Source organism: Lepisosteus platostomus, chromosome 9 (assembly GCF_059453375.1).
Source record: "Lepisosteus platostomus isolate fLepPlt1 chromosome 9, fLepPlt1.hap1, whole genome shotgun sequence".
Taxonomy (NCBI): Eukaryota; Metazoa; Chordata; class Actinopteri; order Semionotiformes; family Lepisosteidae; genus Lepisosteus; species Lepisosteus platostomus.
Window position 1 is genome coordinate 6,626,545 of NC_142619.1, and position 17,425 is coordinate 6,643,969.

At 39.8% G+C, this 17,425-nt stretch overlaps 1 protein-coding gene across 2 annotated transcripts; it reads left to right on the forward strand.

Annotated features, from left to right (window-relative positions):
* Positions 1-2,993: 2,993 nt before the first annotated feature.
* LOC148654463 (protein mono-ADP-ribosyltransferase PARP12-like) lies at positions 2,994-17,141 on the forward strand. Of its 2 annotated transcripts, XR_015941455.1 has the most exons (9): positions 2,994-3,426; positions 4,198-4,333; positions 6,279-6,546; positions 7,711-7,806; positions 8,373-8,499; positions 9,800-9,968; positions 10,386-10,506; positions 12,360-12,882; positions 12,936-17,141. XR_015941455.1 is itself a non-coding variant. In XM_088646696.1 (8 exons), exons 1-8 carry the CDS (start codon positions 3,083-3,085, stop codon positions 12,458-12,460), a joined length of 1,362 nt encoding a protein of 453 aa, XP_088502822.1. In that variant the 5' UTR covers positions 2,994-3,082; the 3' UTR covers positions 12,461-17,141. The 2 variants fall into 2 exon arrangements, 1 of the variants encoding a protein (XP_088502822.1); XM_088646696.1 differs by having other exon boundaries at positions 12,360-17,141.
* The last annotated feature ends 284 nt before the right edge of the window (positions 17,142-17,425 follow it).

Here is a 17,425-nt window from a genome sequence, read left to right on the forward strand (position 1 = left end):
CACAATCCGAAGAAGTGAGGAAACACTAGGGAAACGTCATGCAGGAATACGGGGCTAAAAACAGGGGGGCGTGTCCAAGGTGCACTGGTGCACGGGGAAGGTGTGGCCGAGGCAAACAATCCAAAAGAGTAATCCAAAGAGGGTATCCAAAAACACAAGAGGAAGTCCATAGCCAGGAGATCCATCCAAACAGGGAATTAAAACCATGAACCGGGTCGGAACCGGCAGACAGGGAACAGGAACGGGAACGGGAACGGAAACAGAGATTAAAACCTTAACGGGACCAGGCGCTTCCAGGTCCCGGACTCACACGGTGCGGAAACCAGATGCAGAGCCAGGATGAACGTCAGCGCCTGGGTTTTAAGGTGGGCTGGGAAAAAGGGATCAGGTGCACAAAATGAAGTCTAAAGTGAAAGGGCTGGAGCACCCTTAAGGAGGGGGGACTATAATCGTGACACTGTCGTTAAAGATGCTTGCAGTGTTTGTCGTGCAGAATGCTACTCTCTCACCCACATGTCTCCCTCTCCTCTTCCTTGCTTCTTTCTTCCATCCCTCTTCCACCACATTTCCACCTTTGCAGTCACCCCTTGGCCACCGAGTGTGGGGGTCCCAGCCTCCCCATCCTATTGCCGAGAAGGTGGCCCTCAGCCCAGCAGGGTTCAGCCACGTTTTCACAAACTTCGGCAAACGACTCTGCCATCACACAGTCTTCGGCTGCTGTCATTCCTCAAGAGCTTGGAGAACAGGACATAGAACTGCTTTGGAGAACAAAGACCATTCATAAGCAGTTCATCTTGCAGATAAGATAGCTTAATTTAACTTATTTGGCTTCACTACAAGTTGCTATTATCCAGTGATCCCAGACTCAAGTATCTTTGACATTAACCCTTGTTACATCTTTCAGATATCATTCTACAAAGCAGGGCTATGTATTCTGCTCAGGACAGGATTCTTTGTTAAACACAGATAGAAAAGGTACAAAAGTATAAAGACAACATGTTTTAAAGGAAAAAGACCTTGAGCAATTGATTCTAGCTTAGTAACCCCATTCTGGAAAATGCTTGTATCAGCACCTGCAACAGGGAGTGAGATGTTATAGCCTAGCAGAGTGAGACATACTTAAAATGAAATAATAACATGATCAGCCTTTGAGTTTCTTTGCCACTGCTTACATCTGTCAAATTAGACACAGTGCCCCTTGTTCATTAACAAGTTACCTCATCAAAATGACCTCATCAAAAGGTTTTTTGATGACCAGATACTGTATATGCTTAAAAGTTCTATACTGTTCTTGTTGCTTGACTGAAGAATGCTGGTATGTTAATTAAAGGGCTTTCCCTTTCTATATGTATGTCTTCTGTCACTTGCCAATTTTTCCACAGAAAACTGTATTTATCTTTAACTATCATTTACTGTATGAATCATAACCTGTAATTGAAGTTAACCTAAATGGTCTTTTGTTTAAAGATTTGGTTCCATCCCACTTTAAATATATTGTTTTTACATCTGCAGTTCTCTGTTCTGTAGTATTTTCCATTTAAAGTTAGATGAAATTTCATAGTGAGGGATCTGTGAATAATGCCCTCCATTTCCTTAAGTACAGTAGGACTAGGAAAATACCATTGAGCCATGGTAATTCTTTTATTTTTAGACATTTTAGTTCCTGGACACTTTACAGTAAGTGACAACACTGATGTCCATCTGTGTTTCTGGCTTGTTATTGCCTTTGACTATGGTAAGATTTTAGCATGTTTATTTATTTATGGCCAGCAGCCATATCACCCTGCAACTCACAACTGGCAGCCCTACTGAAGCTCAGCAGGTGTGAGCCTGGTCAGTACCTGGATGGGAGACCTCCTGGGAAAAACTAAGGTTGCTGCTGGAAGAGGTGTTAGTGGGGCCAGCAGGGGGGCGCTCACCCTGCAGTCCATGTGGGTCCTAATGCCCCAGTATAGTGATGGGAACACTATACTGTAAACAGGCGCCGTCCTTCTAATGAGACGTAAAACCGAGGTCCTGACTCTCTGTGGTCATTAAAAATCCCAGGGTGTTTCTTGAAAAGAGTAGGGGTGTAACCCCGGCATCCTGGCCAAACTTTCTATAGGCCCTTACCAGGCCTCCTAATAATTCTCTATGAATTGGCTTCATTAATCTGCTCTTCTCCCCACTGAGAGCTGGTCTGTGGTGAGCGTTCTGGCACACTATGGCTGCTGTCGTGTCATCCAGGTGGATGCTGCACATTGGTGGTGGTGGAGGGGAGTCCCCATTACCTGTAAAGCGCTTTGAGTGGAGTGTCCAGAAAAGCGCTATATAAGTTTATTATTATTATTATTATTATTATTATTATTATTATTATTATTATCTGTGTCCATCCGCTCATTTTCTGCACTCAGAAAACAATGGGAGCAAGATGGGATACACCCTGGATGGGACGCCAGTCTATGGCTAGGCAGACACAAACATAGACCGACACTATACTGTAAGGCACCGTACTACGGATGAGACATAAAACCAAGGTCATGACTCTCCATAGACATTAATTCCCAATTTCATGAAAAAAATAGGAGTTTTGGCCCAGTGCTCTGGTCAAATTTCCTATTGGCCTTTACCAATCATGACCTCCTAATAATCCCCATCTATGAACTGGCTTCATCACTCTGTTCTCCTCCCCACTGATAGCTGGTGAGTGTACTGGCGACTTTGGCTACCGTCACATCACCCAGGTGAAGCTATCCAGGTGGTGGTGGAGGTGAATCCCCATTACCTTTAAAGCACTTTGAGTGGAGTGTCCAGAAAAGCACAATTTAAGTGTATGTAATTTAATAATGTAACTACTCCTACCAATTATTGTTATTTCATCCTCTTTAGCATGGACACGCTTGGCACGACATTAAATCGTCTATTATTTCACCTCTTTTGAGTTGAAAGGTATGCCATCTTGTGGTAAATGCACTAACACCACCATCTTCCTAAGCAACAGCTGCACGGGGTTACTTCCGCTCATTTCAGTTTCATTTCTTCCTCAGGAGTGGAGGAGTTGACAATTTAGAAAAGCAGGAGAAGCGACTTGGTTTGTGCCAAAATGGCTAACGCTTACGCGAGGGTAATTCACTATGCTACCAGCGTCCTGTGTTCCAATAAAGGATCCATGGACTATTTACAACTGCACAGAAAAGTTTTCCAGCTCTGTAGGATTTCGGAGGAGGATTTTTGGTACATCGTGCGAAAATGCAGCAGGTTTGCTGTAGTGAAAAACACGAGCGAGCGGACTTGGGAAGATGGGCTCAGTCCTCCTGACTGCACGATTATTGCTAAAACATCCCTTCGCCTCTGCAAACATTACACGAAACATGAGTGCTACGATTGCCAGGAGCTTCACCTTTGTAAATATTTTGTTTACGGAAACTGCAGATACGGGAAAGGAAGGTAAGATAAGAAAAAAAAAGCATCACCGTGGATCCGTATGAGTTAAACTGAAGAAAAAAATAGCATTGTAATTAAAGATATGTTTACATTTTTCAACCGATTTGCGAAAATATATTTTATTCGTTTCTTTCGCGTTAGTACAAAAGAAAAAGGTAGCAAGGCGTTGCGTGAGGCACCAATCTAATTTTTTTTTAATCGGGAGATCATTTTTGATAGGTTGCATTATACACGTCATACATTTTCCGTAATAAAAAAAAGCTGTTAAGACTCAACTGAGGTGTGTAGATTCTTATTTATTGATTTTGGCTTTGTTAAAAGGGATCATTTTGTGTTTTTAAAACCGAGGATGACGTTCAATGTTTCGATGACCCTACCCAGTTTTGCCTACGTCATAGAGATGCGCCTGGAATAATAAAAACATTATTATTACTGCAATACCTGAGCAGTAACATTGTGTCCGTGGTTAGTAAAAACTAAAGTGCATTTTAATTGTCAGGATTCCACTCGTATTTTTCAAAAATCACGATGAACGAAATGACAATTCAGCGAAACGAAAAAGTGTGCGTCAACACGTAGTGGCCATATTTCGTGTTTTAATATAATTAGTGGATTTATGCGAGTCGATTACAGGAGGAGAACAAAATCACGAGACCGACGTTTAATTTAGTGGACGAAATATACAATTAACGGTCTTTCTAATTTCCCTTTACAATATAACTCTTTACTGTCACTTCTCATTTCAACCGGTTTATATATTTTCTTTGCTTTTAGGAAGGAATGTAAATATTCTCACAATCTCAGATCAGATCACAACTACCCTATTCTCAGAGAGTGTACCCTCCATGAACTGAACGAAGAAGACCTTTTTCTCTTACTGCTGCAGAATGATCCTTCTTTACTCCCTGAGGTGAGAAGTTGTCGAAAACAGTTTAAAAATGCAAGTTGATAAAGAATTCACATTAATTCCTGGTATTGCCTTGTTGTCCATTTCACTACAAAATATGAGAGACACCCACATGATTCCAAAGTGCAGTATCACGACAAAATGTAAGCATAGCCCCTTGCATTTTGAGTTTTGGTGCCTTTTTTTCCTGAAGTGGAATTAAAATCATATGTGTCCTTTCTTTTCCCCAGTTTTGCACTAATGCCCTTAGCACATTTCAGAATAATGTGAAATTAACCGGTCTGGTAGTTCTGTACAAATTAATATGGCTCATTTGTGCCATTTCTAAATCGTGCTAAATGTTTTAGCAGCTATAATGGACCACTCCAAAAGTATAAGACAGTTATCATCACATCAATTACTGTCTGATTATAAATGTTTCCCCATGCAAGGATTTTAAATATGCATCTCCAGATTTAATTAAAGATCAAACCTAACTCAATGCTTGCTGTTTTAGGGGATACAAAAAAGGAATACGCTTACAAGACCAAACCCCATTTCTTTCACAACTAGCAAGCAGCAGTGTGTTCTGCATACTGATGGGAATAATTTTCATACAACCTGCGCTATTTTTGGACCACTCCAAAAAGATGGCAGTACACTTTACGGTACATTTCGTATCACAGAAACAAAATGAAAGGCAGTTATTGAAAGCTGCACGGTATCGTCTACAGAAAGTGAGAGAAAAAATATGAAAGGGACCAACATGAGCGAAGCCTGGAATACAGTAATTTTCAGTTTGGCAGGGGCTGAACCTGTGAGTAACCTGAATCTGTGTGAATTGTTGAGGAAGTGGCAGCAAATTGTGAGAGCTCTGTAAAATGTTTTAATGCGTTGGAGTTGGATATTCATAGTGTCACAGGGTTCATGTTTGAAGACGCACAACAGCGGCATTCTTTGAGATGTTTTGTCAAATTCAGTGAATTTGGCATCTAATGCCAATATCTTAGGCCTTGATGGACATCATCTGTGCCTGGTTATCACCCACTGTAATGGGATTTAATCCAACAGTTTGAAAGTTGATAGAATCTGCTCTGTGCAGTTGCTGAGTTTGCAGATATGTATCAACCACTGGGGAAAAAAGATTTAACAGCGTAGATCCTGAATAAACCCAACTGCATTAAAATTTCAGTTACTGCTGTCATCACCAGTCCCAGTTAAAGTCCCGTTTTGCGAAGCAGCTCGCGTGTATTTTGCGCCACATCAAACTGAAACGTTTTGGATGAAGATGCCCTCTGGCTGGATTCTAGTCCAGGTTTCAGTGCCTGTTAGATTTGAGAAACTGAAGGATATCAACCATAAAGAAAAGCGTAATGGGATTTCATCAGCCAAATCTTTTAATGTTTAATAATAATAAAAAAAATAAAAAAAAATAAAAAAACAAAACAAAACAAAAAATGCTCTCCCCTTCTGGTGGCGAAATGGATTGCTGGTTTCTGACCGGAAAGATCCAAATATCAAGGTAACGTAATTTTTTTTATAGCATTATTTCCTTAAAAAGCCTACCAAGAATTAGCCCAGAAAATAACTTCATTAAAACAGTAATGGCAACTTTTACGTACAATTAAGTAAGTGCTTTTAGTCTTGAAGTAAATGAAATAAAAGGCTACATTAGGGTGCCACTATCTTTCTGATTTGTTCTATGATAATATTTAGTTTTGTACAACCATTTATTTTTCTTGTGATAATGTTTTTCCCACAATTATGCTTATGGTGATAATTTGGGTTTTGTGTCAGTAGATCTTTTTATTGGGTTTTATGCAGCATGGTCTTTATTTTTCAGTGAATGCAGAAAATCTCAATAAAGTGGACACACCACAGGGTAAAGAAATTTGTGTTTGGCAAACCTTTTCTCTTGCATAAATTCCCAAATTAATGCGCTCTTCCTTGTTTATTGTTTTTAATGCAGGTATGTGTCCATTATAACAAGGGGACTGGGTTATTTGGAGCTTGTACTTTCCGAAGTACCTGCACAAAGCTGCACATCTGCCAGCACTTTGTCCAAGATAACTGCATGTTTGGCCACAAGTGCAAAAAGTCCCACATGATCGATCCACAGGGCAGGAGAATGTTAGAAGAACGAGGACTCAGTGGAGACATTATTCACGATCTTCCCTTCGTATACAGGAATATGTATAAGTTGAATGCACGCTCTAACTCGGCTTCCAACAGCAGAGGTAAAGAAAAGTCCTTCTTTTTAGAAGAATTTAACTTTCAGATGTTTGGATGGGGCTGTATATGTTACATGCAGAACCTCTGTACCTTTTAGTTACGTTTTTAATCATCGATGAAATCAATGTTTTTTCACTTTGTGAGGAAGAAAATGTTATCACGCCAAGGAAGTTCGCATTGTACCTATCAGTGTGAAGAATCCCTAATGATCATTTCCTTAGTAAATGTCTTTCAAAGATGGCTTTAATGTAGGCCAAATGTTATTGTTTCTAGTCACCCCTGTTTTATAGCTTTGTTCTCATAATTAATCTAAAGAAACATCTGCATTGAACTCACGAGAACCCTTCATTTTAGCACAGAAGTTAACATTTTCAGAACCAGGGTGAAAGGTTCTTGGTGAGATACTACCTAGAAGAAAATTAATTAACAAAGTAAAGGAGAATATGACTTCAGAGAGGGAAGACCTAGTTTTTATAAGGTGGCAGAGAGATGGTAACTTCACTGGATATTGGGCTCGTTTAACCTTTAAACGAGTGAGCCAGCTGTATTGGATTTGACTGGTAGACTGCCCTGGAGAATTATGCCAGGCCTCCAGTTTATTTGTGTTGAAATAAAGAAAACCAGATCATCCAGCCCTAATAAAATATGTACACGATTTACCGAACACAAGAACCCCATTCTATTACAAATGTAGTTTTTCACTGTTTGACAGTGATTACATCGATTTTTGTTTTAGAAACATCGTCATATGTTTAATCAGCATTTAGTGGAAAATTAATATGAATTTTTTACCTAACTGGTCCTGTTTTTGTGAGTCCAACTTGATGTCTGATCTGACCAGCTGCAGATGATATGATCTGTAACCTGCTAGAAATGTTTAGCGAACGACAATTCTGGTTAGAGAATGAATTTGCAGCACAGTCAGCAGTTTTTTTTTTTCATTTCTCCTTTGTCCAGGTTGCTTGGCATTTCAAATCAATAAGCCTTTCTAAATAAGAAAAATAATTGTTTTCCAGAAGGTGGCCAGTCATCATCATGGAAGGCTGGGGTGTCTCCTGTTGTAGATTTGTTTGCTGCTGAGATTTACTGCCATTTTAATTTGGAAAATGTTACGTTAAATATAATGCACAGAGCCCTCATATGTTGAATGTTGTTCCTGTCTGATGCAGAAGGGATCAGTGATAGCATAGCCAGGCCTTCAGCACAAGAGGATGAGAAGCAGGAAATATGTCTCCATTACATAAGGAGAAACTGCACTTTTCAAGGTAAGTCCAACCTTCGCTTCAGGGTCTTTACAGATTAGAGCCTTGTTATTTAAATTAGTCCTGGGTTGCCTATATGAATTAACAGTGATTTGGGCGTGATTTGAATTTGCCAAGTAGACAGGTTCTGCTGAGATTTTTCATGTCATTACAGGTCGATTTACCGTAAATTGTGCTATGACCTTAATTATTCTTCCTGGAAAATGGCAGGAATGTTTATTAGAGTAAGGTTAATCGGGGGGTGGTGTGGTGGAGCAGTTGTTTTCTCCCACAGTCCAAAAGCATACTGGGTACTGGGACAACTGGCCGCTGGTGTAATTGTAGGCGCATTTATGGGTCTGCCCTGCAATGGACCCACCCAGGATGTACCCTTGTCTTGAGCCCATTGCTTGCTGCGATAGGCCCTCAGTTCCATGAGACCCTGAATTGGAAGTAGGGGTTATAAGATAGTTGGATGGACGGAATACGTTATTTGGTGTCTTTTTTTTAAATCTGATTGCTTGATGGAATATTGATATAATCTCGCAGAATACGAGTGCAGTACTAATCAGTATTTGACTCGTCAACAGACCAGTGTTATCGGGTGCACTTCCATTTACCCTACAAATGGGAAGTGTTTGACGGGACGTCCTGGAGAGAACTAAGGCACATGGAAGAGATTGAGAGGGCATACTGTGACCCCAGAAACACACAGAGGTCGGTTAATGTTCTCTAATAAGAGCAGTGTAGTTTTATTTTCTAATGAGAGCAGCTGTGGTGTTAGGGAGAAGTTATATTTTTAATTCATTCATTACAGCTACAGGTCGCTTAGAGAGTTCTCAGCTATTATTTTACTATAAATAAGAATGTTTTGAAAAATTATCAGTTATATAGCACGTATAGATATTATGCAAAAATGAATAGCCTACCTCTTACAATGTTTTGTTCTCAACTTGTTACTAATTCAGAAAAATAATCCTGTCAATAATTAATTTATAATTGTTTCATACCAGCTTCTCTTTTTAAGACTCAACTTGCAGAGTAATTGTTAGCATCTTTTCACTTTGGTGACTTTTGGTTCATCGTTCTCTAGAATTTGATCCTGTTCAGGTGTTAGTTTAAGGAAATAACTTTTAGTCATCATTAAATATAGTGGAATAAAATGGTAAAGGTATCTCTTTTATTTCAGTGACATCCATGTAATGCAACTGCTGTGGTCTTACTGTAGTTCGCACAACCATCCATTATGTTTAGTGGAAGTGAAATGCGATAGCCCTTATATCATGACTGATAACAGATACTTTTCATACTCGGACAACTGAAAGGGTGAATATTTGGAAATTCCCACAAGCTGCTGCAGGTCTCATGTTGCAGGAGACCTGAAATGTTGTGTTTCTGAACAGTGCAACAGGAATGCCAGGCTAAGCTGTAGCCACTTGTTTAGTTAAAGAAAAGCACCAAGCGTTTCACCAGACGAAGCACTTTCATTTCACAGTATTTTGTGCAATAACATCCATTTTAAATTTTTGTCCAACAGTGAGTGGAACGCGGGAGATTTTAGTGCTTGCTAGCTAGTTAATTGTAGGGAGCAATTCAAGCTAGAAAACCCTCAGATGTTACTGAATTAAGGTAGTTTGTCATGGAGGAATGGGCCAGAATCCCTACAGAGCAATGTGAGAGACTGATCACCAATTACAGGAGGCAACTGGCTGCAATTATTTCAGCTAAAGGTGGGCAGCGAGTAACTGAATCAAAAGGGTTTTCCAAGGGTTAACCATTTCGCACAGGGACATTGGATGTCTTCTATGAAATAAATTAAACTTTGGTGTTATTTGTTCACTCAAACATTCTGAGGTGAAAATATGCAAAATGTTAGGAAATCTGAAAAGGGCCGAATACTTTTTCATGTCCTTTGATTGTAGTTTTGTGTTAGAAAACCGCAAAATGGTTTGCCTCAGAGGAATCTGGGTATTCAATGTGTGTGTCCTTAGACGTACTTTTTCATTTTCCCCGACAGCAATGGGTCCCGGCCGGTAGACTTTCTGACCATGACGAGAGAGTCGTATCGTGTCCGACGCCTCTCTACGGCTTCCTCCATCACCAAACCTCCACATTATATCCTCACCACAGAGTGGGTCTGGTATTACAAAGGTGACCATGAAAACTGGATTGAATATGGAAAGCCTGTGAGTATGGACTCTAATGTGCACCAGTACACAAAGGCATGTAAAACATGAATGTGAAAAGTGCTTACAGAATTCAAGGGAAAGGTTTGTATTTTCGGTTTCCAGTATGCCTACAGGTAATCAAGAGGTATACTCAGTGAAAAATGTTGTTTTAAATGAGAAAAAATAACAACAGAAACTTAGTGATGCCAACTGTGTGTGAATACTTTTTTTTAATTGTCTCACTTCCATTGCATTATTTTTTCTGACTGTTTGCAGGTACATTTTTAGTATTCTTTTTTTAAATGGCCGACATTGCATGTGCTGTAAATTTAAATGTTTGATAAAGAGAGTGGAACTAAAAGCCTTTCCCTCTTTGCCTTCAGCAAGGTTTCTTTGTTGAGCTTTCCCGAACACGGTGACCTTTCTTTTTCTCAGGATGACAAACAAAGAGTGGCTTCAATCACCTCTAAGGAGCTGGAACTGACCTACCTGACGGATAGCTCAGCAGAAATTACGGTGGTTAAAGGTCATCGAAAGTATGTCCTGAGCTTCAGAGGTGAATGCAACATCTCACTTATTTATTTTCTTAATTTTTTACTCCTCCATGTTGATTATTGCTTTTCAATTCCCAACACGTCCCGACACTCTGATTTTGAAGGGATTTATTTTGTGTTGAGATTTGTCTCCTATTGAATGTGCTTTAGCACCAAGAAACCTTGATATTTCTTGTTTCTTCTTTGTGTGCTGTAATTGTGTCATTCCTAAAAGCAGCTACTATCACACTTCAGATTTTTTGCCATATGTAGTTCATAATTCACTTTTACAGTTTGCTATAGCACATGTTCTACTCAAAATAGTCCCTTACAAGTACTTCTCCAACTAAGGAACAAGTAATAGGTTTATTACATGCTGAAAAAAGAAGAAAGAAAACACAACGTTTCTGCCGTGGAGCCTTCTTCAGGTGTCAGGTGTCTCCACGGCCAAAACATTGTGTTTTCTTTCTTCTTTTTTCAGCATGGAATAAACCTATTACTTGTTCTTTTGCAGCCTATGCATGCTGACACAGCTACCCTTCTGAACTTCTCCAACTAAGCTTACTTCTAGTTCGCAGAGAGTTGAAGATCTCTTTGTGTGTTGCAGAAGCAGAGAAACGAGCCAGATTTGCAATGTGAGCTTTAATGAGCCGCATGATTGAAGCTGACAAAGTATTTTTTAGAGTTGTTTCAAATCCATCTAAAAAAATAACTCTCAATAAGGTAAAATGTTTGGAAAAAATAGCTATTATGAAATGGGAGTCTTATTTGTTTCCCTTTAAATGATCTTTTTGAGGGCTCTTGAAAGACATCCTGCGACAGCACTTTTTGCCGATGTCTCAGGTTCCAGCCTGCGTTGAGTAGTGAGGGTTTTCTTTGTATTAGTCTTCTTTATATTATTTGTATTGTAAATACTTTTGTATTAGGCGTGAAGGTAAAGGGTGTGTGCTATAACATACAGCTGTGCTTTCTTATGGCCTTGCAGGTATGACTACTTTTCTTTGCTGACGTACCTGGCTTTCAGAACCTACGTTGTTATTCCTTCTGATAAAATTTGCTAGCTGGCAGTGTTTGTCTCCAACTTTTGAACTACTCAATTGTTGCATTCATGCTGTCCCACCCAGCAAGGCAACAGCATTTGAGTAAGGATATGTTGGCATGCAGGGACGACTGTGAAAGCGTGACAGTTTTTATAGAGCTTCTACTTTGCTATTCAAACCTAGAGCTGGGGGCACCATGGAGTCTATATATATATATCTTTTTTCTATCTAGACAAGGAAGTCACTTGCGGTTGCTAGAACCACATACTGTCTGCAAGAGCTGCCGAAATAAATATTTTGTTGTTCTGGTATGTTCTGGTGTGGTGTTGGCTCTTCTCTGGGATAGGAAGATTGTGCCTAATGCCTGGATGAATAACGTATATCCACTAGTTGAGTTCGACAGAAGTTTTACCATCAAGGGTAGGGTGGACATGGGTCGTATTTGCTTTTGCAACCTAACAGTTTTTGTGCCAAGTCAAAGATGGATGGCTCTGATGACTAAACGTGTTGGGGAAGCATACCTAAGTCATCATTCTCCCTGTGTGGATAAAGGACAGTCATCAAATTAACACTGAATTGGGATTTTTTTAAAGGCTATGCAGCTGGAAGAAAATACCAAAAAAGCATTTGCTGAAGATGCTTGTTTTGGTTACCATTGTGTTTGTTGCAAGGAGACCTTGACCATTATATGTAATCTAGGTCCTGAAAGGACATTGTTTATTAACAAGTTGGTTCCATGTAAAAAGTCTTAATAAGCTGTTTGCTAAATATCGTTACATGCAAACATAATGATTTCCACTGTCAGCATTCTCACTTCTTCTTTTTCCTTTATCCAGATATGTATCAACGAAACCCAAAGCACAACACGAAGCGGAGGGTGAGAAGAAGGCCTAGATTTGTTTCTGTGCAAGATGTCGCAAATAAGATCTCACGGTAAAAGCACATCCCCACAGTTTCACTATAGAGGCCTGCTACAGATTAGAGCACAAAGGTCCTGTTCCTCCAGAATTCCAAATGCTGTCAGATTACTCTCCTCCACTTGAAAGCTGAAAAGCAGAAAAATGTTTGAGAATCTAATCAAGCCAGTTCCCTCCTTAGGAGGGACACGGACCCGATCTAGTCAGCTGTCCTCTCTATTTTGAGAAATACCTTGGCTTACAAAGCTTTCAGTAGAGAGAAGCTGTGCTTCTCAGCTGGAGACTACAAGTAATATGTGGATGGACTGTTTCTGGGAGGAGGAGAAACTGCTCATCACTGCTTGTTTCCTCTAAGATTCACTCTCCTCATCCTGCATGATTCCTATAGATCCAGCATCAATAGTAGCAGCCAAACTATTTACTGACCTTTATGTAACACTATGTTGTTCAACAATGCTTGGCATTAACTCAGAGGATTAAGAGCCTTTAAAACAGGTACAACAGTCTTAAGAGCAAAGCATGCTTTATATTTTTACTGAGGTTAAAGGAACAATATAGCTCAGATGGGCGGCACAGTGGTTGTTAGCATTGCTGCCTCGCAATGTTGGGGCCCCAGGATGCTGTCTGTGTGGAGTTTGCGTGTTCTCCCCATGTTCACATGGGTTTCCTCCAGGTGCTCCGGTTTCCCCCCCACAGTCCAAAGACATGCTGGCAGGTAAATTGGCTTCTGGGAAGAGTGGCCCTGTTGCAAGTGTGTGCATGTTGGACTGACGTCCAGGGTGTCCAACCTTTACTTGCTGGAACAGGCTTCAGCTGGCCCGCAGACCTAAACTGGGTGAAGTGGTTCGAAAACGGATTGATGGACATTAGCGCAGATATTAGCCAAGCACACAGAGCGATGGTCTGCTCTCTAGACATTTACAGCTCACTGGAACTGTTATGCCGGGCCCGCGAGTGGGAAAGAGGGGCGTGCTGAATTAATTGTTCTCAGAGCCTGAGTTGCGGTGAAGCACACAGTTTTATTCGCTGAATGGATGATATCAGTACAATGTTGAGAGGTGGGAAGAAGAGTTGCAGGCAGCTGGGAAGAGTGCAGGGGAAGCAGACAGGAGAACAGCAGACCGTCGGGATGCGCAGGAGAATCAGATGGTTCTGGGATAGAGACAGGAGGGGTTGATAGGTTAATTGACGAATGATAATCTTCAATTAATGACAACAGGAACCAGGAGGCTGTGAGGGGGAAAAACTTGTAAGAACAATCCTGGGAAACCTGGATTATCCTGGGAGAAACCTGGAACATTGAGCAAACGCACACTCATATTAGAGACTCGAAGTCAGAGCCCTGAGGAATGGTTCCTCAGGGTTTAAATAGAGAGCGAGGTTCCTTATCAAGGTCAGTGACCCCGACCCGATCTTGTTTGGGATGGCCCGAATGAGCTTCTTCCATGCATGGAATGTGTTCTGGTGATTGATGGTGTTGATGCAAGAACACTGGAGCTCGTCAGGGCATCACAGTAACAGCTTGTGCTCTGCAACTACCAGACTGTCTAAGTTTATACCTTCTGGGGTTCTTGAGACATTAGTGCAGTAAGCATGTCAAACCCAATGCAACAAGCAGACTCTTCCTGGAAGAAGGACTCTATGCCATCTTGGCTCCATTGTCTCAATACCAGCCCCTAGGGTTTCCAAGACCTCAGTAACCTATCAGTTACTGACCTATCAGTAACAGATATGACCAAAAAAGGGATTTTTTTACAGCCATTATAAAAAGTTCTTTTTGATCTCTTTGTGAGCTCTTGGCCTTTATAATATCCATGAATAAGGATATTCTGAATGCACATGCACAGATACAGTGCAACGGAGCTGCTGTGTAGGATGTGTTTAAAAAGGAAGCTCAATGCCTAATTTTCTCAAAACGGATATTGAAAGATGTGTGATGTATTTCATTAAAAAAGAAGCGTTGAAGGAATAGTGAAGGAATTATCCTGTGTGGGATAATTTTTCTCTTGATATAATGCAAAACAATATGAGTTCTTAAAAAACACATTGTAAACAGAATAATGAGGGTCACCTCCTTTAGCAGATATGTATGAGTACAGTGTTCAAAGGGACATTCCCTCAGCTAAATGCATTTCAAATTTACTGCTTATGCCTCACAATTCAGGTTACAGGGATGAAACTTTAAGTTCATCGGGGTCTGTTGCCAAATTCAGTACACTTGACCTTTGAAAAATATGTACAAATCTCTGCTTGTCCTTGTTGTTGATAGATGTGCAATGTTTTATAGCAGTACTCCACTTAAAAAGAATAGTGAATGATAAATTGGTATGTTACTTAGAGTGTTAAGAGGTCAGTGTCATGCATGTTGCTGCAATGTTCATAAATGCATTCTGTCAGAACCAAAGTCAGGCCCAAGAGTTAGATATTGATTATTTGTAACAAAATGAGCAGGAAATTAAACCTAAATACACATTTTAAGAAAGCAAATTGAAGTGTAAATATTATGTGTCATTGTCTGTAAATCTTAGGTGCAGTGTCCTGGCTAAATTTAACACTGGGACTTGCACAACCTAATCTACCTAAACTCCCCCTTAATTCAGTTGGTATTGCAATTTCTCTATTTGGTGTACTGTGTATTGAGGGTGCGGGCACCATGTAAATGCAGTCAATTATTCAATATCGTTTTATGGTGTTTTTTTTTATTTTCCAGAAAAAGGAGGTTAAAACTACACAGTATATTTGCTATGTACTTTCTGTATTGCCTGTTTTATACTGACAATTATTGCAGATGATGAGACTGATCACTCTTTGTATCACCATCAAAAAGTTCAGTTTCCGTTGCACTGTCAATTCTAATTCTATGAGGGTGATGCAGTGTATCTTGTCAATAAACCCAAATGCAGAACAGATGTTTTTGACATTTTTACACCTGCCAACAAACACTATTAAAACTAACGTCTAAAGCATGTGAGAACCCTTACTTTCGGTCCACGTCATTGGAAACTTTTGTTTCAATGTTGCAATAATGTAGCAAATTGTTCAGGTTTGGAGTTGAGATTTAGTGATTTGTACAATTAACCGATGGATAATTTGCTTCCTTTTCTATAACTGACTAGACGTAGACCTATAATTTTCACAATGGATAATTGTTGTTATCAATAACAAAGACAATAGCAATCATCCCCATTTTCTTAGCTTTCTATTAGGTTAATGAAACAAGACAAACCTGGTCTGTCTTGGAGTCATAGTCCTCTGCTTACCCAATAACAGGCTCTGGTCTTTTGAATTACACTGAGAAAAAATGCTATATTTTAGTCTTATAGTCCCATAAATAGCAGAGTTTGAACTTTTTTCCAATTTTATTGAAAAAAATACGTGAAAGGAACATCGATTTCCTCTGTTGCATATTCTCCAGGTTTGATATTTAGGCAGGACTGAGTCAGCTATATTCTGAACAGTTTAAAAGCCTGCAGCTGGACAGACGGTGTTTTGCATTTGTAAGTATCGAATGTAGATTTTTTTTGAACAGCGATGTACTTGCCAAAATAATATCCACGTCTTGCCAGTGCAGAGTAGGTTTTTTATTGGCTTGGAGCAGCTGGATTCAGTGACTGCTTCTCTTGCATTATTCTTTGAGGAAATGCTACATGATTGCCACAAGATGACATCCTTGAGTCACACATCCTGGTCCCAGCAAAAGCGCTGCTCTCTGTGCTTGAGCATCTTGGGCACACCTCAGTGCTGGGTATCTTTCTGTACATAAAATACGTTTTTTTTTTTGGTATTTCTGGCTCCGTTTTGTAATGCGCTTATCTGGCTTTGCTCTCTAGTTACAGAGTCACAGAAAGGTGTATGTTACCTGCTCTGTCAAAATAGTTAAATCCCCTGGTTGAAGAACATGTGTGAACGCCTTCTTGGCATTCATGAATTTGTTTCCTCCAGAAAACTCATTTAACTGTATTTTTATGCTCTCAGCCATTTTCACCACTGACAGTGCTTTCAGAAAGTATTCAGACCCCCTACACTTTTTCCAAACTCTGTTGTGTTGTAGACTTTTATTTCAAAATGGATTGAATTGATTCTTTTTTGCCATCAGTCGACACACAATACCCCATAATGCCAAAGTGAAAGCATGTTTTTTTTTTGGGGGGGGTTGCAAATTTATGAAAAATAAAAAACTGTATTCAGACCCTTTACTAAGACACTCAAAATTGAGTTCAGATGCAGCCTATTTCTTTTGCTCGTTTTTGAGATGTCTCCAGAACTTATTTAGAACTTGAATACTTTCTGAAGGCACTGTAAATCGCTTCCCTGTTGGCTTACTAACCTGCTGTATGTTATTCTACCAGAAATTGATTCCTCATGGAAGCACAAAACACAGGTTATCTTCCCTCAGCAATACACTAGACAGTCGGTACCTTTTAAATTGGTATACATTATTTTTTAGAACAGAAAGCAGCAGGATCTTATTTTGGATCACTCTTAATGGGACACCAGTGCCTTTCTGGGCCTCTGCCGTGAAACTGTGCCTCAATAGTGCTAAAATCGCCGCTCTGACAAAGTTTTGTTTTAACGTTTTTCTAAACATTATTCTTTTATTTTATGAATAGTGCTGGACAGGTACTATTGAGCCTTTGTGTTGTACTTTTATGACTGCCACCTGGATATCTATAATAAACGGATCCAGCGTCCTTTAATGAATCATTTCGGTTTCTGATTTTTTTTCCTACCTGAACTTTCCCATCTTCATCTCTTGGGAAGTGGCAATGAGGCAGAACTCTAATAAGTGACCTGAAACGTGGAAAACGCAATCAACACTTCAAAGCTAAAAAAAACCCAAACAAAACATGATTCTAATAAGTGACCTGAAACGTGGAAAACGCAATCAACACTTCAAAGCTAAAAAAAAAACCATGATTCACGTCGACACATTCTGTAAATTAAAATGGCCACTGTCTTAAAGTACATTTCCGCAAAACGTAAGG

Coding starts and splice junctions, on each gene's coding strand:
- LOC148654463 (XM_088646696.1), top strand. CDS start 3,083: ATGGCTAACGCTTACGCGAGGGTAATTCACTATGCTACCAGCGTCCTG. Junction 7,807..8,372: donor GAGAAACTGCACTTTTCAAG/GTAAGTCCAACC, acceptor ACTCGTCAACAG/ACCAGTGTTATCGGGTGCAC. Junction 8,500..9,799: donor GACCCCAGAAACACACAGAG/GTCGGTTAATGT, acceptor TTTCCCCGACAG/CAATGGGTCCCGGCCGGTAG.